This window comes from Girardinichthys multiradiatus, chromosome 20, assembly GCF_021462225.1.
Source record: "Girardinichthys multiradiatus isolate DD_20200921_A chromosome 20, DD_fGirMul_XY1, whole genome shotgun sequence".
In the NCBI taxonomy this organism is placed as follows: Eukaryota; Metazoa; Chordata; class Actinopteri; order Cyprinodontiformes; family Goodeidae; genus Girardinichthys; species Girardinichthys multiradiatus.
The window spans coordinates 15,771,001-15,795,591 of record NC_061812.1 but is presented as its reverse complement, the minus strand read 5'-3'; the positions used below and the strand labels follow the sequence as shown (position 1 = coordinate 15,795,591).

Here is a 24,591-nt window from a genome sequence, read left to right as displayed (position 1 = left end):
CTTCTTCATTCCCAGGGTTCCGTGAGAGTCGTTTGCCCCACCCCACCTCTTCAGTGCTATCTATCTCAATGTACAATTCTCTGAGAAAAAAAAAAAAAAAGGGGCAAAAAATAATTCAGAGAAACACCGAACGGAGCGACTCTCACCTACCTGACCGGTTCAGCGGGGCGGCCGCGGGCTATCGGCGCCGAAAGCAACTGTCTGTCTCCGTTCGGATGAAGTGAGTGGAAAAAAACACAGCGGTATGTTCATGTATCATGCACATGTAACCACAATCTGGGAATACAAATCGCCGAGAGAGTTGACAGCGGACTGTGCTCCTGCTGCTGCTGCTTGCGCCAAAACAGGGGGACACAGCGGAGGATTTCCACCAATATCGCCCGGATACTTGGACGCAGAGACGGACAGCCAGCAGCCGACAGCCGCTTGTGGTCGGCCGGACAAGGTTTCCGATGTGAGGAGAAACACAAATTAGCGCTACGGAGAGAGAAAAAGGACGGAGTAGGGGCCTTTTTTTTCCTTTTCTATTTTTTTTTTTTTTGGTCAAACCTTCCTAAAAAAAATAAAAAGGCAAACACCAACATGTATTGACTGAAGAGAAGATTGGATTTTTGACACATATTATCAATAAGGTTGCTGAGAACCTTCCTGAATAAAATAAAATGTGAGATGTTTGGAAGAAGCCCCGGTGTAGTCTGATGATTCACATGCCGTCATTTTAGGAGGAAATATCAATTTTTTTATTTTCTCTCCCACTCGTCCTCTGATGTGCTAAGTTTTGTTTGAAACTGGGTTGCAATCAGATCGATTAATAAACCCGAACATATGTATTTTTAAACCAGGAGGCATAATAAAAGGGAGGTCAAAGAAAATAGTCTGATTGAATGGCAGTGGGGGTAATCAACCGACGATGGGCTCCTGAGGGTACATTTGCTGAGAAAATTAAAAATATTTATATCACTATTTAAGTAAAGAGAGATCCGTACGCCTTGAAGGAATCTGGGGAGCCGAGGTTCATTCATGAGCAGCCAGAAAGCTGGAAATACCACATCCACTCTCATCTCAGCGTTGATGACTTCATTGCGGATTTACAGTGAAAATCACGGGAATCAAGTGTTTGAGAGAGCGGGATCGCCTGCTCCACTTCCGATCTCTCTCTGCTGATGGTTTTCCAGTAAATACCCACATCCATAACAAACGCCTGGTGAAGTCTACTACCTGACATCTGCGGGGACATAGATGTCACCAATTTTGAGCCAGGTGTTCCTCTGGTGGTCCGGTTCAGGAATTTAGGATTCGTCACTTCTTAAAAACCATCCACCCACCTTACACCACCCTTTGAGACCATCACTGGATTTTCTGTTTGTTTTTTCCTTTGGGGGTGGGGGGGGGGGGGAAGATGGGCTGTCTTGGGAATAGTAAGACTGAAGACCAGCGAAATGAGGAGAAGGCTCAGAGGGAGGCGAACAAAAAGATAGAGAGGCAGCTGCAAAAAGACAAACAGATATACCGGGCCACTCATCGACTTCTTCTATTAGGTAGGTGATTTTTATCAATAACATATGTAATCAATAATTGACAGTTTTGTGCCTTAACAAATGTAGCAGCTGTTGTTTTACACTGTAGCAGGAAAAATGGTTAAAGATCACTTCTACAAGGCATCAAAAAAAAAAAAAAAAATGATGCATGTGACACAATCTCACAATGCCACCAGTTTAGTGTTTTGACACAGAGCTGTTGGAGGAAAAAAAAAAAAAAATCAGGTTGGCCTGTATTCTGGGGGTCATTATGGAGCCTGATTACTGAACATGTGAGAGACAAGAGAACAGACACCACCATCTGTGTGAAGGCAGCACGCTCGGGCACCACGCAGAGACCGGGAGGCCGCTCACAGACGTCCTCGCACGCTTCTTTCTCCTTCCAAAACACCACTTGTGATCTGGTGTGTTTGTGTTAACAGTTTGGGTCCTGGATGCCTTCACTTTGGTTCACCTTAATCGAATCAAGTGCTTTAAAATGGAAAAATAAGTCAGCTGTTGAAAGCTTTGCTATTTTTGGCTTTTAAAATTTGGTCCTCATGATGCTTCTTGCACGTTGAAGACTAGTATCTTGTTAAACCTCGGAGTGCAAACTAGGATTACCATTAGGATTAGTAGCTTTCCTTGAACGCCTGTCGGGCTCGTTTTAATCTGAAACTGATCCCAGATTTGTGCACACACACACATCACACCTGCAAATAGCAGTTTAGGGATGTCGGCGTCCCAGGACACACACTACAGCTATTTCTGATGCCAAATTCATGGCTGATGTCCTGAGTGAGATGCTGAGATTCAGAAACATTATTTGTTTAGTGGACCTTGTTTTGGATGCTGAGGCTCCTATAACAAGCACTGCTTTATTGGACTTTGAAAGTTCTCTGTTCCTCCAGATGTCTTTCATGCAACGCCTGATCAGCCAGCCCTATGTGACGTCACAAGAGTAATGGCGTTGTGGAAGTTTAGTCTTTAGAACGTTACATTTTTAACTTTATTAAATAATAATTAAAAACAAAATAGCAGACCAAGCCAAAATCTGGCCACTGCATGTTATTCTATAGGTGTTAAACTTTAATTTAAGTGAGTTTTATAGATTTTTTTATTTTTTACAGAAAGATCTGTCTGGAAGCTTTAAAGAAGTGTTGAAGGTGGTTGAGGTTGGAGTCTGATCTTATACTGGTGTAGCATGTCTCAAGGTCGGACCACAGTGGGTCTTAACATGTAGTTCAGGTCCCATGAAATATATAAAAAAAAAACAATAGCAAATGTGTTTAAGTAGTTTCTTTGTAGTAGTTTGTTTTTTTTTGTATGTAGTTTAATTTGGGAAATTATTCTCGCTGGAAAGATTCGCTTTATTGGAGGTCCCAAATATGAGGAAGAAATAATCTAAGAAATTTTCTACATATTACAGGCATACTGTGCGCTTGTTAAAAATTAAGCTGTGAAGTTTAATATCAAGTATTTGTATCAAGTTTTTTGTCATGTCGGCCTTGCTTGTGTCTAACACACAGTACAGCTGTGTAGACGAAGGACGGGGATCAAGGGTCAACTTTGAGAAACAAAACCCTGAAGTTCAGATCATTTAAATGTGAAATCTTAAGCATTCGTTTTCAGTTAGATTTTCCATCAAGGCATCAGAGCTGTTTGCTAGTTGTTGTCTTTTTGTTGTGCAGTTATACTTTATTTCTTTCTAACACTGTTTTGCCTTCACTCTCAGGGGCCGGAGAATCTGGGAAAAGTACGATAGTCAAGCAGATGCGAATATTGCACGTTAATGGCTTCAATGCAGAGTAAGTGTTGCTCCTTTTCTCTCCAGTTTTGACCAGACACTCGTGGCTTTTGGATATAATTTAGTCAAAGATTTTGGTATTAATTCATTTTCTATCCGGAAATAAGAAAAATGAGGTGAAACATTCATCACGCTGAATACAAGCAATAGTACAAAACTCCTGGAGCTTTGTTTGGCCAACAGGAGCTTCTGTATATTTTAAACCTATATTAGTTGTTAATTGAACAGTATAAATTATTATTTAAAAATTTATTATGCTAATGTCCTGATTTTTGCCTCTCGGATGGGTTATTTGGTATGTAAAATGATTTCAGTTTTATGAAAATAAACCAAATATGTGTTTTGGGCTAAGCTTCTTTTTCTGATCAGTGAACGCGCTAAAAGTGCTACTAGGTAATGGTAGCAACGTATCTTTGGTGTGGAACCTGTACTGAGCCAAGAAGACTCTGTGGCAGCTACTTTCCGTGTCAGTGAGGAGTTTAACAATGAAGTGAGAAATGTTTAAGCTATTGAAAAGGAATCTGTATTTTCTAACATGTAGGGACATGTCTGTAAGTATTACAGGCTGTGAGTGAATTATGCTTTCAGCAGATAACAGGAAGGCTGAATGTACGACAGCAACGTTGCTTTGTTTTATTCTTTTTTAAATGTAAATCTCTATCTGAAACGTGATGGGTTTGATCTACTAACTGCAGGGAATACACACTGAGACTGTTTTAGTAACAAAAGCTGTGCTAACTGTATTTTAGCATGTTAACAGCTTAAAATGTTTAAAACTCTGTAATAATTTAGTCCTTGTTTTAAAATAGGTTAAACTCCGTTTTAAATGGACACGCACAGTACGATACGTTTAATGTGAATAATTCATGGCCATGCGCAGTAGAGAGGGTTAGAAAATGAAATTTCAATTCAATTCAGTTTTATTTACACAGCGCCAATTCACAACACATGTTGTCTCAAGGCACTTCACAACAGTCAGGTACATACATTGCAATTAATCCTAACAATTGAACAGTGCAGTCGGAGTTAAAATGAAATAGTTAAAATGAAATTAAAACTCTTAAAAAGAAGTACGGACGCTCTGTGAATATATTTTTTGTTTTGTTTTTTTTTATTTACAAAGAAGTTGGATTGAAAACCCCTTAATTACATTTTTCAGGTTTCCGGTATGTCTGATATGATCAGCTTTAATTATGGTTAAAACCTTTATTTACTCTGTATCATGTTTTCGTAGAAGCGTCTCCCCTCAGGGTGCTGGCCAGCCAGCCTCGTCTTGGGAGTTTCCTAAAATTCGCTCCCTGTTTGATGCGACGGAGACCAAAGTAAAATTTATTTTTAATTCTCGAAGCTTGATCCGTTTCCTAGAAAGAGTTTTTTTGGAGCGCTGTGAGCAGCATCATGTGGTTGTTTTCAGGTCAGGCTGGAGCCAGACACCCTGGTGCAATGAAAGCAGTAGCCCCCCAAGTTGGGTTAATTTTAGTGCTAATTTCATACTTTTGTTCTGGGGGTGAGTTGGGGGCGGTGCTTATTAGGGTCTGCTTCAAATACAGACGTTAGTTTTATTATTTTTAGGTTTTATGTGTTAGGAATGTGTCTTTGTCATAGAGGATATACTCAGTATTTGTAAAAATAATCAAAGGCACAACAAAAACAATCAAAAATAAGGCAAGGAATTTTGTCATATAATCTAAGACGTTAAAACTTCTCCACACTGTTTTAGTGGTGTAATATAAAGTTAGAAAGAATTATCGGGGAGCACATAAGTAAGAGCTCTCAACATAAAAGAGAAAGGCTGTGGTGCAATGAAAACAATATAGCAGAAGGAAACGGAAACCTTTCATGCTTACTGTGTGGGATGATTTACCAAGAAAAGCGAAAAACTAAACTCTGTCACAGAACGTTATATGCAGCGTTGACAGACTTTCATTAGACAAACACGTTCCGACGATACAAATATGCAACCTCAAAAAATGATATAGACGGCCTTATTGAAGGCCTTTTTACATCAAATAAACTTAAAATGTTAAGATAAACATATGCCTAAGTCTATGCATGTGAGAACAAACAGGTAATCTAATAAACAAAACCTTAAATTTATTTCAAAAACGATTTATGAGTAGTTTCATTTAAACATCACATTTTGAATTAATTAGTCATTCAGTTGTAATTTGGAAACTTAAAATGAGATAACTTGTTTTTTTTCTGCATTTGTACAGACGATGTTAAGAAGATGAAGAAAATTGATTTGATAGCTTTATCAATACATCCTGCAAATTTTAAGTTTGGCAAAATATGCATTATTTCACTAGATTTGTTTGCATAAAAAATTGTTTTTGAAAGTTTTTCAGATTCCAAAATTCCCAAAACCCTGTAATTTATGATTAGGTGAGAGTATTTCTCATTGATCCGTTTCCAACATAAGTTCACAGTCAGATTTATTTATAGTTACTTAAATATAAATTTTTCTTTAAATATCTGCCTGACCCTGGATGCAACAATTAGCTCTCATTCTTCATCATAATGGTTTAGTCTCAAAAATGAACATGAAGTGGGACAGTGGGACATTTGCATCATGCAGCTGTTTGTGGTTGTGTGTTGTTAGCTAACACACCAAATGTTAACCCAGTAATTACATATTTATTTTAACTGTCCTTTGAGACTCTTAAAATGTACAAATGTTATTGCTGGGTGCCATACTTTATGTTGTTTGCTAGTTTTGTGTTGTTACTAATGGAAAAAACAAAGGAGAATTTGAGTTTTCTTATCTGGGGAGATCATGCCGGAGTCAATCGCAAGTTTGGGCAAATTCCCTTTGAGCTGAAATGTCTTGCTTTAATGCAGTGAAACCTTGAAGAAAACACTGGCTTTATTCATCGCCACCTGCCTTTTTGAACTACCGGTAGTTTGAACTAAAAAGAATAATGTAAAATACGTTTTAAAAACTGTTTGGACAATTTGTACATGGTGGGATCTCAGAATGAACTCATAACATGCAGCCCTGCATGATGCTAGACCATTGTTGTTGCATTTATACAGCTCATAAAATCACAGTTTCTGTATCAAAATATGCAACTAACACCTTAGGTTCCACTTTGCACTTATCGTTTTAAAAGTGGGTAAAACCTGCCTTTTAAAAGATGTATTAATATTCTTCACTAATACAACCCCCCCACCCCCCACCCCACCCGGACTCTGCTTGTTTTTGTGTCAGTCAGTCAGTCATTTTCTACCGCTTATTCCATAGTGGGTCGCGGGGGACTGCTGGAGATAGGCATTTGGTTGTCAACATTAAGGCCAAATTCTGCTGTTCTCATTTCGTGTCAGCAAACAGAAAATTCAGGGGTTGCTCTTGCTCAGCAAAATAAGTGTCTGTGCGTCTGGGGCAGCCATGACACTGATGTCAGGTATAATTTACCGCCAGGATGGTGAAGAGATCCAGGAGAACTTCGTATTATGCACCACATTCACATTGAACCTCACTGCCACTGATGCCAAAAACAAAACATCATTTTACTGTTTGGACAATTTTTCCTTTTAATCTGCTTCTTTTGTAGAACAGAAATAAGATTGTGTATTGCTTTAATTTCCATATTTGGATATTTTTAAGGTGATTAAGTTTTATTACCATGTAATAAAAATGTCTAATTCCTGTAATTGACTGCTGACCTTCTGAGTTCCTTATTTCAATTTTAATTTCAAATATGCTGCATTAATCCCAAAAGGAAACACGTGTGATACTTTTATAGAAACATAACTAAATGCACAAATATGTTCTTTGTTCTTCACAGGGAGAAAAAACAGAAGATTCATGATATTAAAAACAACATAAAAGAAGCTATAGAGGTAAATGATTCTTGCAGTGTGCGATTTGCCTGTGATGTGTTTGTTGTCTCACCATGTAAAGCAGCTCTGATTCGCTGCTTTTTATCTGCTCTCTCCACCCAGACGATCGTGGCTGCCATGAACACACTCACGCCTCCGTGCCAGTTGGCGTGTCCTGCAAACCAGTTCCGGGTCAATTACGTCCTGAGCCTGGTAAACCAGAAGGACTTTGAGTTTCCTTCAGTAAGTTGCACAGTAAACATTCTAAATAAGCCCTCTTTTCACTGGCAGCCTTTATAGGGGTACCAGATTAAAAAAAATGTTGCATCGTCTAACTTTGTTCTCATTTCTTTTAAAAAACACACTTTAATCATAGATAACCTGTGAAAACCCAAAATGGCGGTTTTCAACTGATATTTTCAGTTGTTAAGGGGAAGCAGCTCTCCACACCAACCCTACCCAATGTAACAATTTATTTGTTATAAAGCCATAGATGCTTTTTATTGGGATATGTTTTTCCATAGCTACTCCTACAGGAGTTTAGGAGATGGAGGTGGGCAGCATGGCCACGCATTTCAAGTAATAAACTGCAACTCTGCCTCGTTGATGGCACAACTTCTTCCATCCGTTACCAAATGCATTTTAGCATTAGCTTGTTAATTACATAGCGTCTAATGAAATGATGTTTGTAAATTACCTAAACCAAACCTTTTAAATCAACATGGATCTGCTTTTTTACTCTTACAACCTGTCATGATAGTGGGGGAAGTCATTAGAGGCTCAAGAGAAGGGGGAAGCAGCAGAGCATTGTGTGACCATTGAAATTGTGCTGCCAGCATGTGACACACAATGGAAAAAAGAGCAGAGGCAGAGCTGACTGGTAAGAGTCTGAGATCCTTTAGTCTTTCTGTACAGTAACACCATATTTTAAAGCATATTTTTTATAACTATAGATGCCGTCCAATTCTAGGGTGCAAGTTTGGTTAAATCTCCTTACATGCACAGTGTTCTTGGACCTGAACAGCCTGGTCAAATTTAACTTTGCAGTTATAATCTTGTAGATGTTCTGGTTAGCAGGTGTGTAAAGCATCTCACACCTTTTGTTTTTTGATGGCACTGCAGTAATTAGCAGGTGTGCTTCCACATGGGAGACTTTCAACTGAATGAGCCTCTCAGCTGAGAGATCCGAGCCGCTGATTATCCCTGATAAACTTAAATATGTCCAGAGGGACGCAGTTTACAGAAACACAGGAACGCTGAGGGACTCCACCTGGGGAGCACTCAGCTTCTGCTGCCATGACATACAGTCCTTGCAGGTCCCACTGTTGGGCCACATATTCATATTAAGCAAAAGGAATTTTCCTGATATTGCCTCTGTTACGTCATAGCAAATTTATTATGTTTACCTGTCTCAGGCTGACTCAACCCTCTGCCGTTTGTCAGTCGGTCAGCAGACCTTTGCTGTGGACCTCCAGGGTGATGACTGGAAGGAGGACGAGCACTTAGTATTTTTTAATCATTATAGCAATGACCATCGTATGAAGATGGTGGTTATTCTGCTAGTTTTGTTGGATTACTGTCAGAAAATCTGTGGCTGGATCATAATGATTTTGTGGTTGTTGAGGGCAGAGAATGAATCAGAACTCTCAGCTCCTCCACCTCCTTCTCATCTGTCTAATCCTCTTCCCGCTCCTTCTTGCCTGGCCTCAGGGCATCTGGAAACCAGTTGAACTGGTTGGTTCTGCTTTCAGCAGGCGAGGGAGAGAGGAAGGCCTGAAGCACTGTGGCTGTTCTGCATATTTGTAGTCCTTCAACTTTCCTTGGAAACTTTAGGTCTCATCAATAACATTGATAGTTAAGGTCCTTATCCACAAGAATTTCATTTGATTTCAACGACACTTGCCATGCATTTATAAACTCAGTCGGAGGATAGTTTCTGAGGTCTTGTCATCATTTTCTACTGATTGTTACTCATTTGTCCATCTTGACTCTAGATCCTTGCCTCGATACAAAATAACACAGTCACTTCTGGAGGTTATCAGGAAGAGAAACAACATTGACTGGTCTTGGATGAGTGTGTACAGTCAGAACTGTATGACATTTTACATTTTGTACAGCAACAAAGTCTGAAAACTTTTAGTTGGTTATAGGAAATATAGAGGGCTGTTTGGAAAACGCGTATTCTTGAAAGAGATAAAGGAAGCTAAGTGTCCAGAAGAATAGGATTTTTTTTTTTAGGGAATAAAAAGTACAGATGTCACAATCTGTTCCCAATTATTGGGCTGGGCTCCTGTTCTTGGCATTTTTAAACGCTTGTATCGGAGTCTCTAAGAAAACTCAATTCCCATTATTTGTTTTAACTGTTCTAGTCCAGTGATTTTATGTTCATTGCAGCCCCAGTGAGATGTGTGACCACAATTTGTAAGGATTTTAAAAATCATGACCTTTTTTATTTTACATGCACGGCTTGTAAAACTAGAGTTTATGAATCTGTGTTTTTCTTCAAACTAAGTATTTTTACCCTTTACAATCATGTTCAGAGTTCAAGCAAGTTTTCACTGCTGGGTATTGTGACCTGCTATCCTATCAGTCACCTTTTGATTTAAGGGAGAACTATGTAGAGGGCAACTGAAACATCTGTCATTAAATTTTATGACGGTCAAAGCATAGCGCCAATTTTATGAAATGTTAGAACTTCACTAAATTATCAATAGCTCATATTGAAACTGAGCTTAAACATGCTAGAATTATCCTAGCTCTTCAGCAAACTGTTCCTAATTTTACAAAAAACATCGCAGCAGTAGCAAGATATGAGTTTAGTGAAAACTACGGTTGTCTGTGTCCAGTCAAAAATATGCTTAGAAATGTATGGGTATCCTGTAAAAACTCATGTTTGTACAAAAAATCTGTTGCTGCTTAGAAAAACTGATACTGCAGCATCTGAAACATCATTTGTGTGGGAATGGGTCACGATCACTCTAATGTAGGCCATCTACTAGAGATATCATGTTACTTTACTACAATTAAAGCTACTGATGTTGCAAGCATATACACTGTGTGCACAAGTATTAGGCAAGTGAGCATTTTGACCATATCATAATTTTTATGCATATATTCCAACTTCAATTTGTAGAAATGTGATTTTTAGGTTCTTTCTATTCTTTGGGCAAATTGGGCCAAAAAGAAATTTCACTGACTCTGAATTTCACTGAAATTCAAAAATTGAAAAATCTTTCAGAAGGATGTAACATCCTGAAATTGCCCAGATTTTTTAGCGTGGTCACAGCATCATCAAACATTTTGTCGCAAATAGTCAACGTGTCAAGAAATGTGCAAATTAACTTCCAAAGATTTGAGAAGAATCGAACGTGAAGTTACCAGGAGCCCATTCTCCTCCAGTGTTGTCAGTTTCCAAAACTGTATATCTGGGGAGTCCAGAAGTACAAGGTATTCAGTGAACAGAGAAGTGGCCAAGCAAAAGAAGGTTGAAACTGGAAAAACACTACAAATGACACAACTTCAAATGTCAATACTGTACCAAGAAATATCTGAAAACCAATTTTTCAAAAGGTTTTATGGGCTGCTTGGGTTAAGCATGACTCTTGACGGACCAGATGAATGGGTCCATGGCTGGATCAGACACAGGCACAGAGCTCCATTTAAACTATGACAGCAACAAGGTGGAGGTGGGTTACTGGTATGGGCTGGCATTATTAAAGATGGGCTAGCTGGACCTTTTCCAGTTGAATATGGGCTCAGTCAACTCCCAGACCTACTGTCAGTGTGTAGAAGGCATTTTCTTCAAGCAGTGGTGGAGAAAAAGTCTGCATCTTTTAGGAAGACCATGATTTTGATGCTCCATCACATGCTTCGAAGTACGCCACAGCATGACTAGCTAGTAAAGGCCTTTGAGCTAAACTCTTTTGAGAACTTGTGGACCCTTCTTAAATGGGAGATTTATGGTGAAGGTTAACAGTGGTTGCTGATAGAGAAAAAGCTGATCTTCAACTCACAGACTCCATGAATGGAAGGCTGGTGACTGTTGTTTTAAAGCAGTGTTGCTAATTCCACTGTTTTTTTGTTTTGTTTTGTTTTTTAAATGTTTATTGTTAAATGTTGAGTTGTTTATTATTCTCACTTTAACAGGTTAAAAATAAAAAAGAGAGATGGAAACAATTTCATTTAATTGCATTATATTACTTTTACCTTCTGAAAGTATTGAAGTTTGAGGTTAATTAATATTTTGAATTGACCAAGAGCACTTCAATTGGTTTTAACAAGTTTCTTATCTTTGACTGATTCAGAGCCAACCAGGCAGCTGCCCACCATCAAGCGACTGCTAAATCTGAGTTAACGCTCTTTCACTTTTTTCATACTCAAAGACAATAAAATAATTTTTTTTTCTGATTGCTGTGAGTACAATAATTAAAAACGAAACATGAATAGCAGATAGAGCTGAAAACCTACTGTATGTATATGTGCATCCTTGCCTGCCTAGACACATGTAGATGTAAACTTCATATAAGGGTGAATGCTATGTACCGTGCAGCAAAGATGATGCATGGTACAGAATGCAACTATGCTAATGCTAATTAAATATTATTCCCATTAGGAAGCAATTAAAAAGATGCGCTGTGATTTTTCAGCTGTGGCCAAACTATGCCACTATTCAAACAGCTGGACTTAACTCAGTAAAGCAGTGAAAAAAATATAACGCCTGAGAATAAATGTTCATGCATTCGGGCCATCACAGAAAGGTTGAAATGTGCAGTTGATGTCTTTGTTTGACCAGTACATTTCCTTACAGCCAACTATCATCAAAACATACAGCTAGGGTCTCATGTTCGGGAATCGAACCCAGGACAGCTGTGTCAACGACTAATAGTCTTTATATATGGGGTGGCCGCTCTGCTGCTACACCACACAACGCCCCTGGTTTCTTTTTATCTTTAAAGAAGATAATATCTTCTAATAATGTCAGATTCTGCTAATTCAGATAACTGCTGTTATAAAGCCAACCAATAATGCATTAATATCTACAGCTATAACCAGATATTTACACATAGCTATTATTTGTCACCTTCTGGCAATAAATCAAACTAAACCTTCCCTGCTTTAGCTCAGTTAGGATTCCTAAATTATTTCCATTTGCTAAAAGCCAGAATAATAAGAAACAAAATTTTGATATATTCTTTTTTAATTACTTCAAATTCAGACGTTTACATGCATTTCCTTAGTATTTGGTAAAATTGCCTTTTAACTGTACTCTTTTCCACCACAGCTAGGATGAGGATTTACAGGCTTCCAAGCTTCCCCCTTTTTCCTTTTAGTTTCATTAGGTTACAGGACGTCTCTCCAGAAATTAAGGGCTTTGCCCCAGAGTCCATTTACAAACTGTAATCTGACTTTCTTCTTGCTTTCTGGGCAATGGCCTATTCCTCTCTAACTGACCTTTCAGCCTATGTGGGTACAGGACTTGTTTTACTGTGGATAGTGACACACTTTCACCAGGCTCAACCAGGATCTTCACGTGGTCTTTCACTTTTATTCTGGGGTCGATCCACACATTTCACTCCAAACCCCTTTCATCTCTGGGACACACAATCTTTCTCCTTCCTGAACAATATGATGGTGGGACATTTCGGAGGTGTTGATGCTTGGATTTAACTTTAAGCTGATGATCGTGGCACCTTCAGGCATCTGGAAATTGCTCTTAAGGATGAAGCAGACTAAACGAAGTCCACAATTCACTGCTTGACCTGTTTAAAACAGAGAAAGTTTACTCAACTTTAATGTCAGACAGTGAGAAAGGAATGATGGGGTCTTTGTATACAATGTATGTAAATATCTGTTTTCAGTTGTATGTTGAGCCCATTAGAAAGTCATATGTCAGAGTACAGATCAGCTCTCTGTTCTTTTTTCCCATTGCTTCTATGGCTTATTGCCCAGTTTTATCACACATCTTTGTTTAGAACAAATATATAAATAAGACAATTTTCTAGTTGAGGTCTTAATTTGTTTGTCAAGTGTAATTTTTTTGTAACTTATTTCAATTTTATTATTAGTTACTGTTTATACTTGGTTGCTTAGCAGAGTATGGCTTATTTTTGCTTGACTCACCAACAGCAGATTGTAGAGATAGGCCTCTGTAGTGACAGCCAAGCCTTTTGTCGGTACAAAGCTCCCCGTTTCTTCATGAACCCAGTGAACCGTTCTGTTTCCTGCCACTGCCAGAGCCGCTCATCTGCTGCTCCTCTCCGAGCCGACCTTAAACTCCAAACTTAACTAGGGAGTATATCTTGTTGACTATTGCCCTCGTAGATTATCGTAGTTTTTCCTACTTTAATTCTGTACATTTCTGTTGCCAAGTCAAAATTCTTCTCTTGATGCTGATTTAGACCCATCTTTGTCCTTTCAGGAGTTTTATAACCACACAAAGACGCTCTGGCATGATGAAGGTGTGCGGGCATGCTGGGAAAGATCCAACGAATATCAGCTCATCGATTGCGCCCAGTAGTAAGTAATTTTTACTGTATTTTGTGGGGGTTTTTCTCCCTCCTTGTGCATACCTTTGCTACTTGTGATGCACACATGTACACCTTCAAGGATACATGGGCACTGGTCTCAGCTGAAATATGTCCCCATCATTTATTGTCCATTTTGTTGACCATTTCCATCCATTTAGATGTAAATTGTGATGTGCGGTGGTTGGTGAGGTGACACAAAGTGTATTTTGGAAAAGGGAGATTAGACGTGTTTATCAAAATTGGGTTTATTTTATTTCATGTCAGAAAGTGTCAGATAAAACTTTTCATTAGTTTATTGTACATGTCTCTGATACTGATACCAAATCTCCATTCAGTAGAGAATACACAAAAATAAATATATAGTAAATCATTACATGTAAATAGAAATGTAAAAAGATCCTTACCTCCAATATGATTTCAGAGTCGATCTACTATCTATACCCAGTAGATCGTCAAAAGTAAAGAAATTTGTTGCATTTTTTTCTGCGTTGTAACAACGATAAAACAGTGGGGAGAACAAGTATTTGGTACACTGCTGATTTTGCAGAATCTAAAACAAAAATCCAAAAAATCACATTATGTGATTTTCTGGATTTAAATTTGAGATTCTATCACTCACAGTTGAAGAGTACCTATGATAAAAATTAAAGACTTCTACATGCTTATTGGGAAAACCAATGCAAAATCGGCAGTGTATCAAATACTTGTTCTCCCCACTGTATGCTGTTGAATAACTTGTTTATGTCCCCTTTCCTGCGCCAGAGGACACACATTTTACGTGTCATGATGGAAAAATCCTCTCAGCCAATGTCAAACAGCTTTTGGTGGTGGCAGTGTGATGGTGTGAGGCCTCATCTCTCTGGGTTGAGGCTTGTCATAACTGAAGGCAAGATCAGTGCAGAGAAATATTGGGCGGAGCTTTAGCAACTATTTTCAATCCCCTTATCTCCACTGTTTGGGTCTGAGCTTCATCCTCCAAGATGTTAATGCTCGGCTTCACAGAACAGCATTTATCAGGGAATATGGGAAGGGGGGGGGGGGGGGGGGGGGGGGGGGGGGGGGCTGCCTGGAGTCCTGACCTCAACCCTATTGTTGTATAGGGTTGTCCCACAAATATATGGTCCAATTGCCAGTTATCATGTCTTGTTTCTTCAAACTTCAATCATCCATTCAAATAAACGATACTAAACAGGAATCAATAGCAAAATAACCTCAGAAGAAAGAGGATTTGGGAAGTTATTAATGGGGTCAACCCACACAATCAACTCTGCTGCTCAGCCCTCAAGTGCATTTTACCTACAAACGTGGCACCATTTAAGGGAAAATAAACAGGCTTTCTAATGGTATAAGATTCATTTTTACGCAAATTTCCTTACTTTAAATAGGTAAGAAACCAACCTTTGGTCATGTTCGTGCTCGAATCATTTTACATGGAGCGGAAAAGTTGAAAAGTACTTTGATTGCCAACTTTCTTCTTCAAAAAAGACAAAACTTTACAAAGCTTTTCATGTTTAAAATACTTAGAGAAACCACAGTAATTCTATGTGTGACTTGTTTTTTGTACAGCAAACAAAATAACTTTAATTTACTCAAAGTTATTCGTACAGAGGTAAAATCTGGTCATCTGACTTAAAAGAAAACACTTAAGTGAGCATATAATTAGAATCAGAAAAGCTTTATTGCCAAGTACATTTTTGGACATACAAGGAATTTGTTTTGGCGTAGTTGGTGCAATACAGTACTCAAATTAAACAGTATAAATATAGGTACAATATAAATATATGTGCACAGTTTTAAGTGAGTGAGAGTAAATGTAGAGCAGTATGTAGAGTACTATAAGATGTGAGAGCGGTACAACAGTGCAGGTGATCAGTGTGCAAGTATGGCAGTGCAAGTAAAGCAGAAGTCCAAGCTGAGCGTTAATGTAACGCATAGAGTTGCAGGTTACAGGTGTCCTGTCAGCAAAAAAGGGGTGGGGTGTGGGGGAAAGGGAGAGTGTCAGGGTGGTTTCTGGGCTTTGTTAACAAGGTTGGTGGCAGATGGGAAAAAACTATTCTTGTGGCGTGAGGTTTTGGTCCGGATGGACCGCAGCCTCCTGCCAGACGGGAGAGTGTCAAAGAGTCTGTGACCGGTGTGGGAGGGATCAGCCAGAATCTTCCAAGCCCGCTTCAGGGTACTGGAAGTGTACGGTTCCTGGAGCGACAGTAGACTGCAGCCAATCACCTTCTCAGCAGACCGAGTGACACGCTGCAGCCTGCCCTTATCCTTGGCTGTAGCAGCGGCGTACCAGATGGTGATGGAGGAGGTGAGGATGGACTCAATGATGGCTGTGAAGAAATGGACCATCATAGTCTTTGGCAGAATTAATTTTTTCAGCTGCCGCAGGATGAACATCCTCTGCTGGGCTTTCTTGATGAGGGAGGTGATGTTTGGCTCCCACTTGAGATCCCGGGAGATGATGGTTCCCAGGAAGCGGAAAGATTCCACAGTGTCAATTGTGGAGTCACAGAGGGTGATGGGGGCAGGTGGGGCTGGGTTCTGCCTGAAGTCCACAATCTCTACTGTCTTTAGAGCGTTGAGCTCAAGGTTGTTCTGGCTGCATCAGTCCAACAGATGGTCCACCTCCCATCTGTACGCGGACTCGTCACCACGTCACCATCAGAGATGAGTCCGATCAGGGTGGTGTCGTCCGCAAACTTCAGAAGCTTGACAGACTGGTGACTGGAGGTGCAGCTGTTGGTGTACAGGGAGAAGAGCAGAGGAGAGAGAACACAGCCTTGGGGGGAACCGGTGCTGATGGTCAGGGAGTCAGAGACGTGCTTCCCCAGCCTCACCCGCTGCTTCCTGTCAGACAGGAAGTCAGTGATCCACCTGCAGGTGGAGTCAGGCACACTCAGCTGGGAGAGCTTCTCCTGGAGCAGAGCTGGGACGATGGTGTTGGAGGCAGAGCTGAAATCCACAAACAGGATCCTGGCATAGGTTCCTGTGGAGTCCAGGTGCCGGAGGATGAAGTGAAGGGCTAGGTTGACTGCATCATCTACAGACCTGTTGACTCTGTAGGCAAACTGCAGGGGGTCCAGGAGGGGGTCGGTGATGTCTTTTAGTTGTGGGAGCACGAGGCGCTCAAAGGATTTCATCACCACAGAGGTCAGGGCGACGGGTCTGAAGTCATTAAGCCCTGTGGTCCTTGGCTTCTTGGGAACAGGGATGATGGTGGAGGACTTGAAGCAGGCTGGCACATGTCATGTCTCCAGTGAGGTGTTAAAAATGTCTGTGAAGACTGGAGACAGCTGATCAGCGCAGTGCTTCAGGCTGGCTGGTGAGACAGAATCCGGTCCAGCAGCTTTCCGGGGGTTCTGTCTCCTGAAGAGTTTGTTGACGTCCCTCTCCTGGATGGAAAGAGCCGTCCCCGGCGTGGGTAGGGGGATGGTGGAGAGGAACTTCAGGGTGGGGGTTGGAGGTGCCCAGGCCCCTCTTGAGGTTGGGGAGGTGGGGGTGGTGGATTGTGGCTGCAGCTGTTGGGGGTTGTCGTGGGGGATGGTTGCAGGACTGTCCCTTTGTCTTTCAAAGCGGCAGTAGAACTCGTTCAGGTCGTTGATGGAGTGGGGGGCTTTCGGCTTGTCGTTGGTGATCTGCCTGAGCCCTTTCCAGACAGACGCAGAGTCGTTGGCTGAGAACTGGTTTTGGAGCATCTCAGAGTACAGTCGTTTGGCCTCTTTCACTGCCTTGCCAAACTTGTACTTAGCCTCTCTGTATATGTCTTTGTCCTAACTCCTGAAGGCCTCTTCCTTATCCAGTCTTAACCTTCTGAGTTTAGCTGTGAACCAGGGTTTGTCGTTGTTGTAACTCACCCTGGTGCATGATGGTACACAGCTGTCCTCACAGAAGCTGATGTAGGAAGTCACAGCCTCTGTGTACTCGTCCAGACTGTTGGTCGTAGTCCTGAACATATCCCAGTCTGTACAGCCTAAACACGCCTGGAGATTCTCCACAGCCTCACTGCTCCACTTCCTTGTCGTCCTCACAACAGGTTTGCAGAGCTTTAGTTTCTGCCTGTATGCAGGAATCAGGTGGACCATGATGTGGTCGGATTGGCCCAGTGCAGCACGTGGGACGGCGTGATAAGCGTCTCTGATGGTGGTGTAACAGTGATCCAGAATGTTGTCCTCTCTGGTCGGACATTTAATAAACTGTCTATATTTGGGGAGTTCGTGGGTGAGATTACCTTTGTTAAAGTCGCCAACGACAATAACTAAGGAGTCCGGGTTGGTCCGCTCCACAATCAGTATCTGGTCGGCGAGCATGCGCTGTGCGACCTGCACGTTAGCTTGCGGCGGGATGTAAACACCGACCAGGATGGACAAAGTGAACTCACGGGGGAATAGAAAGGCTTACAGTTTATGATGAAGGCTTCCAAGTCTGGAGAACAGTGCTGCTGAATCACTGTCACGTCGTTGCACCAACCACTGTTGAGGTAGAAACAGATTCCTCCACCTTTCGGTTTGCCGGAGAGTTCTGTGTCTCTGTCCGCTCTGTAGAGCTGGAATCCTGCCAGCTGCAGCGCAGAGTCCGGTATTAATCCACACAGCCACGTCTCCGTGAAGCACAAAACTGCCGATGAATAAAAGTCCCTGTTTTTCCCCAACAGCAGTTGTAGTTCCTCAGTTTTGTTGGGAAGTGAGCGCACATTAGAGAGAAATATTCCAGGTAACGGTGTTCGTAGTCCACGCTGGCGAAGACGTACCAGCACCCCAGCCCGTTCCCCTCTCTTCCGGCGTTTCACCGCGTGAGCAAAGGTGAGCAAAGTTGAGCTCACCTTTGACCAGAATGTCCAAAAATTCCAGAGCAGTAGGCAGAAAAGTGGGAAATAACTCCTCTGGTGTAGTAGCCCTGATGTTCATGAGTTCTTCTCTGGTGAGAGAGCTCCGGGTACCTTCACAGAAGACCGTTTTAAAGCAAAAGACAAAACAAAACAGTGCGCACCAACACGCCGAGGCGACCATCTGCGGCGCCATCTATTAGCGTCTGGAAAATTTGTCATTTTATCCTAACACCAAAGGGAAATGGTTCCCTAATGACATTAAAAGCAACATTTTATTTTGCAGTGACAGTGAATGTAGCATTGAGGCAGTGCGTGTAGCTGGATCATTGCTGGATCATTGCTGCCCTTTGAACTGTACCTGGTGCATTGGCTTTTTGTTGTGTTGCTGTTGTCTTTTTACATGCTGTCTTTGTACATTATCAGTGGTCAGTTATTGCTGGGAAATCAGCAAATGGCTTTGGTTACACGTGTCTGTGTTAATAAACGAATTAACCATTTGCTACATTCAACTTGGGAAGGCTGATCCCATTCGATCAGAACTCTGGTTCTATACTTGGAAGTCGTTGGACTTCAGTGTCTTTTTACTCATACATTGTTAATGTGCTCGTTGGTCCACATCTTCTTCAAATGGCTGAAGCAGGATGTTCTCAGATATAGTATTATACATTTTTACAGATCTTGACGTCCACCAGCAGATTAATTTGTGCAACTGTTTCCTGGACTTTGAATAAAAACGATGTACACACCAGATGATAATCTTTAGTGGCTGAGATGCCAAAAATAAATTGGAGTGGTGGGGGTGTAATTGTAAAGCAAGAAAGCTGGTAAGGCAAAGACTCGAGCAACACTTAAAACACTGAGGAGTAAACTTTATTAGCAGGTCAACATGTTTGGGCATGTGGTCTTCATCCGGGTCACAAAAGAAAGAAATCTGTCAGGAAAACGTGGGTAAACTATAATCAACAACAACATTTAATTTCCCTTTGGGATTAATAAAGTATTTTTGAATTGAATTGAATTATGAGCCTTGGATATGAAGTTGTGGCACTGAACTCGAGACCTTGTTCCATGTTTAAGAATCTTATTTTAAAATAAGAAAGGTAGTATTTTTTTGTTCATCTTACTAATCTGAGTTGGATATGCAGAGAAGATACTTCCGGCTGGAAATATAAAAATAAAAGCAGTTCCTGTTTTATTCATTTAAAAATTAATCACTCTTTTAATTACTTATTACACTGTGCTTCGTTCAGTATATTGTGATTTGTACAGTACGTCTTAACATCTTTACTATTTCCATATGATAACAAAGGTTTTAATATGTATGTGGTTTTGCAAAATTAATACAATTCTCTGGCTCGGAGTGTAATAAGTTAAATATTACATTAGATCAATTTTCAAAATAATATCAAGCAACCTTTAGCTGATATTTGGATGGTTAATTAAATGTCAAAAGATTAAAAAGTAACGACTAATTAATTTGCAAAAACTGAAAGATAATTATTAATGTTCATGTAATATTTTAGGCCTAAGGACAAGCAGTACATGTTGGGATTCCTAACCTACAGTGATGCAGGGTTGGAGATGTGGATTTTACGTGAAAATTTTTATTTCAGTCATTTGAGACTTGACTTGGACTTAGGAAGAAAGACTTGAGACTTAACTTGGACCCGGTGCTCGATGATTTCAGAATGAACCTAAACTTGGAAAAAATTACTTGTGAACATCTCTGGTTTGCATGTTATTGTGTTTGTATGTTTTGTGTGTCCCTGACATGTTGCATGCTTGGCAACATGTGTCTGTTGCTTTATGTGGTTAGCCTGATTGTCATGAAAACTGGCCTGCAGAGATGTGATGGCAGAGGAAGTTTAGGGCAATTGAAGGGAGCGAAGGACTAAAAAGGAGGTAATAACTGAACTTAATCTCCTCTCCTCTCCTCTCCTCTCCTCTCCTCTCCTCTCCTCTCCTCTCCTCTCCTCTCCTCTCCTCTCCTCTCCTCTCCTCTCCTCTCCTCTCCTCTCCTCTCCTCTCCTCTCCTCTCCTCTCCTCTCCTCTCCTCTCCTCTCCTCTCCTCTCCTCTCCTCTCCTCTCCTCTCCTCTACTTATGGATCAGATGCTAGGCTGGGTGGCCAGACCGGAAGTGCTCCCCTCCCCCCTCCATGTGCTTATGTAAACGGAGAAGTGGAGAAAAAGAGAGGGAAGAGCTATTTTTAACCCAGGCAGGCTGCAGAAGGAGAAAGAATGAGCGAGTGTGTTAGGAGGGAGACAACTTCAGCATTATTGATGAAGGTTGTTAGAATTAAATGGAAATGTCAACCCTGAATCAGCAACGGACAAAGTCATCCCCCACCCTCCTTTATTTTTTAGTTAAAAAAGGTGAATTACATCGCCCATTTTATGCTATAGTAAAAAATGAAAAAAGGAAGAAGTTGAATGAGCTGTGATGCTTTTTCATCTGTGATAAAGATGAAGTCACTGAAGCTTCTCGGTCCTGTCCTGTCCTGTCCTTCCTGCCTTTTTGCTCCGCCATCCTCCTATGTGATTTCGTTGTATTTGCTTTTATTAGCAGGGCTTCTTTTATATGGACACATGTTATTGCGAGGATGGTGTTGCCCTTGATTTCGCGAGGATGTGTTGAGTTCAGTTGCTGTCACTGTAGGCAGTTCACATCCAAGGTCCAAAGAGCGTGACAAGACTCAGGCATGTGTTTGTTTTATCTCAGAAACAAGGCCCGGTTGGTAGTCATTCTCTGTTAACATGCAGTACATACATCACCCACAAAAGTCTCTGTATATTCACTCAATAAAGTTCATGAAATGTCTTCAGTATTATTATCTTTGTATGCCAAAGCTTTTTGGCTGACAAATATCCTTTTTATCAGTTATGCCTTTAGAAAATGGTGATTGTGGCTTTATAAAATGGAGTATTCCTCATCATGAGACTTCAAAAAGTGAAAATTAGATTAAACCACCACATACAATTTTTTTCTTGGCGTGTAAAAATGAAGGAGCAGGTCATAATGATGTTTCACCTCATGAGCATGATTCACTGGTTGGCAGATTTAGTTAACTTGAGACATTGCCAAACGTCCCGCCTGTTTCCAGTCAAACCTGACTGCACGTCTCTTTTGTGCGATGTCATCAATCTTCCTCTTCCATTTCTGTCAAGCTCTTTTCTAGCCAATTCCTGAGCTGTTCTTTTTAAATCAGAAGGAGGAGAGACATTTGTACCTGCAGAGAGACGCAAACAAAGGAAAAAAATGCTAGCACATGCAGGAGCTTTTGAAAAGCAAGAGCATCATGAGATCCTGCTGACCAGCCGCTGACCAAGAGACATATTTGGAAACAGCAGGCAAAGCTGCACAAAAAAATTGAGTAATTTTATACTCTACTGTCACCATGTTTACCTTAATGGGTTTTAAAGGTGATAATAATTTGAAGATTGCTGTATTGTTGTTTCATTAGCATAAGACAAAAGGGGCAACAGATAATTGTATGATCACCCTTTTAATGACATCATCATGTCTGTATCTTTGGAGGTTGTGCAGTGTTGGCTTAAATAAACCTTTAAGCTATGTAACAAATACATCGCATTACAGAAGTAGTCAGACCCCGTTTTTTTTTAATGCTGGTTTGTTTTAAAACAATATCCCAAGCTTTGAACATCTGAGAGAACAAGGTTAAATCCATCAGTTTGGCAAAACCACAGAAAAATAACATGGCACATGTTGTGATTATGAATCTGAGTATATTATTTAATATTAATATTTTAATATTTTATCAAATAATATTTCGGTCTGTTAAGGGTTATCCTGTGAATACCAGCCCAGTAAGGCGATGGTATTAGGACAAAATAGAAAGGTGTGAGATGAGCTCTGACATTATTGAACAGCATAAACTCTGCACATATATGGAATGAATTTACACAATTTCTTAAAATAAAAGAATTTATTAACAAAAATAAGTCAACTCAAAGTCAAACATATTTCAATCAACAAACTCTTTACTATGCTAAAACAATCCAACTAAACTACCAAGCAGAATTAAAGAATAATTAAGACTAATGGGCTATGTATAATATAAACAAGTTGATTAAAGATGATTGAAACCATGACCAAAAGAGTGATGCAACATTACCATGCAATGTTTATGTTTGAGAACCAAGGATTATCTTGAAGAATCTGGAAGTGAAGTGAAGTTAGTCTTGGAACTAACTTAAGCAATAATTGGTATACCTTTAGACAACCCTTCACAATGCAAGATCAGATAAAATATTATTTTAATAAAATAATGTTTTAAAGAATGATCTGCTGAATAAAACCACCCTTCTGGATGACTAATTCTCAACGGGGTCTCATTAGCTGCCTTTATTTATTAAAATAATATTTTAAGAAATATTATTAAGGGAATATTTTGGAAAAGAGCCAAATGTTTCTGGAGAAATGGGGCTTAATGGTGTTTACTTAGTTATCAGATTTAGTAAAATAATGTTTAGGGACACATTATTTACTGGATTGAAAACTAAACCTTTCTGGGTAAATATTTGGCAGCAAGCACGTGTCCTTACCTGTTAGCAGTTGAATCTAACAAAAGAAGCTAATAGCTTAGCACCAGAATCAAACACACAGCTTTAAAAATACCGTCAATAAAAGGGTTAAAATACATAAGCGCGGACGGCGCGATATGATCAATCTTCTGTGTTTAATATCACCCTTCAAGTAAAGTTTGTTTTAACTTTAAAAACATACAAACACAGAACATAAAGCTGAGCACGAGTGCTGCAGATAGTCCGCTAGCACCAAGTTGCTGAGTTCAACACACAAACAAAACCAGACTTCATAAAATTGAAAAACGTTTAGATTATTTCTTTCTAAATGACTTCTATCTCTGTGCCCAAAACCTAACCTCATGAACCGTGCTTAGGAGTTGTCCGGGCGACGACGACATTTGAAGAAAGGTCCACTGTGAACAAAGGGTTAGCTTCCAGCTAACCTCTGGAGCAGTGGCTGGAAGACGGCTCGTTCTGTCCGCTGACCACACTGCCCGTTACCACGGGATGCAGCTCCTGTTGACGTCCTTTCAGACCGGGGAAAAACCGCTCCACTCTCCTTCGTAGAGACAGCGTCTCTGCAGGGAACTCTGGAACACAGTTTGCTTCTGCAGGCCTCAGAGAGAAAGTAAAGCAATGCTTATACCTTAATCTCCCTTTATGAATGAATACCGGATTCTTTCAACAGTAATTAATCAGTACTTAACTTGTGCATATGATCGCGTGATCTTATGACACCCTTGGATCCAGTTTGAAGAGTTTATGTCTTTTTGCCAGCAAAGAGACATTAGTGCGCTGGGCCTCCCCTATCCCAATGTTCACCGGTGTGGAAGAGATCGGACCATTGGGGGAAGTGGGGTTTTACGTGGACAGTGGCATCATGTGAAGTTCGCTGTTACCCCCTATTCCTAAGTTGTGCCAGAAGTAGGTTAATGCAATTTATTTTGAAAGTTCCAGAAAAGTCCGTACTGCATTTCCTGTTGTAACCCATGACTGTGACTCCCAACACACATTACACTGAACACACCATCCCCTGGTGAGACATGGTGGTGGCAGTGGCATGCTGTGGGGATGTTTCTCTTTGCAGGAACAGGGAAGCTGGTCTGAGTTGATGGGAAGATAAATGGAGCTAAATACAGGGCAAGCCTTGCAGGAAACCTGTTAGAGACTCGTAAAGAACCGAGACAGCGGTATAGGCTTGCAACATACACAACAGCATACATGTTATGCACAACAGCATAACCCCAAACATACAGCAAGAGCCACAAAAGAATGGAATAAATCAAAGCAGATTCAGGTGTTAGTATGACCCATTCAAAATCCAGACCTAAATCCAGTTGAGAGTTCAGCCATGCTGGGTCCGATCTGATTTTACAAAGAAGAATGAGCATAAATTTCAGTCCCTAAACTTGAAGCTGTAATTGCAGTAAAAGGCGGTTTTACAAGGTATTACATCAGGGACCTGAACACAAATATACACCAAACTTTTCAGATTTTTATTTGTAAAAAATATTCTTTCCTTTGGTTTCCATTTCACAAATATGCACCACA

At 40.5% G+C, this 24,591-nt stretch overlaps 1 protein-coding gene across 1 annotated transcript in view; it reads left to right on the top strand.

Moving 5' to 3' along the window:
- LOC124857125 (guanine nucleotide-binding protein G(s) subunit alpha-like) overlaps positions 1 to 24,591 on the top strand; it is a 37,678-nt gene continuing 13,087 nt past the window's right edge. Inside the window, exons 1-5 of the mRNA XM_047348248.1 lie at positions 1 to 1,538; positions 3,253 to 3,325; positions 7,113 to 7,167; positions 7,270 to 7,389; positions 13,565 to 13,662. Coding sequence (XP_047204204.1) covers positions 1,400 to 1,538; positions 3,253 to 3,325; positions 7,113 to 7,167; positions 7,270 to 7,389; positions 13,565 to 13,662 — 485 coding nt within the window. The 5' untranslated portion in view covers positions 1 to 1,399. The remainder of the gene's footprint in view (positions 1,539 to 3,252; positions 3,326 to 7,112; positions 7,168 to 7,269; positions 7,390 to 13,564; positions 13,663 to 24,591) is intronic.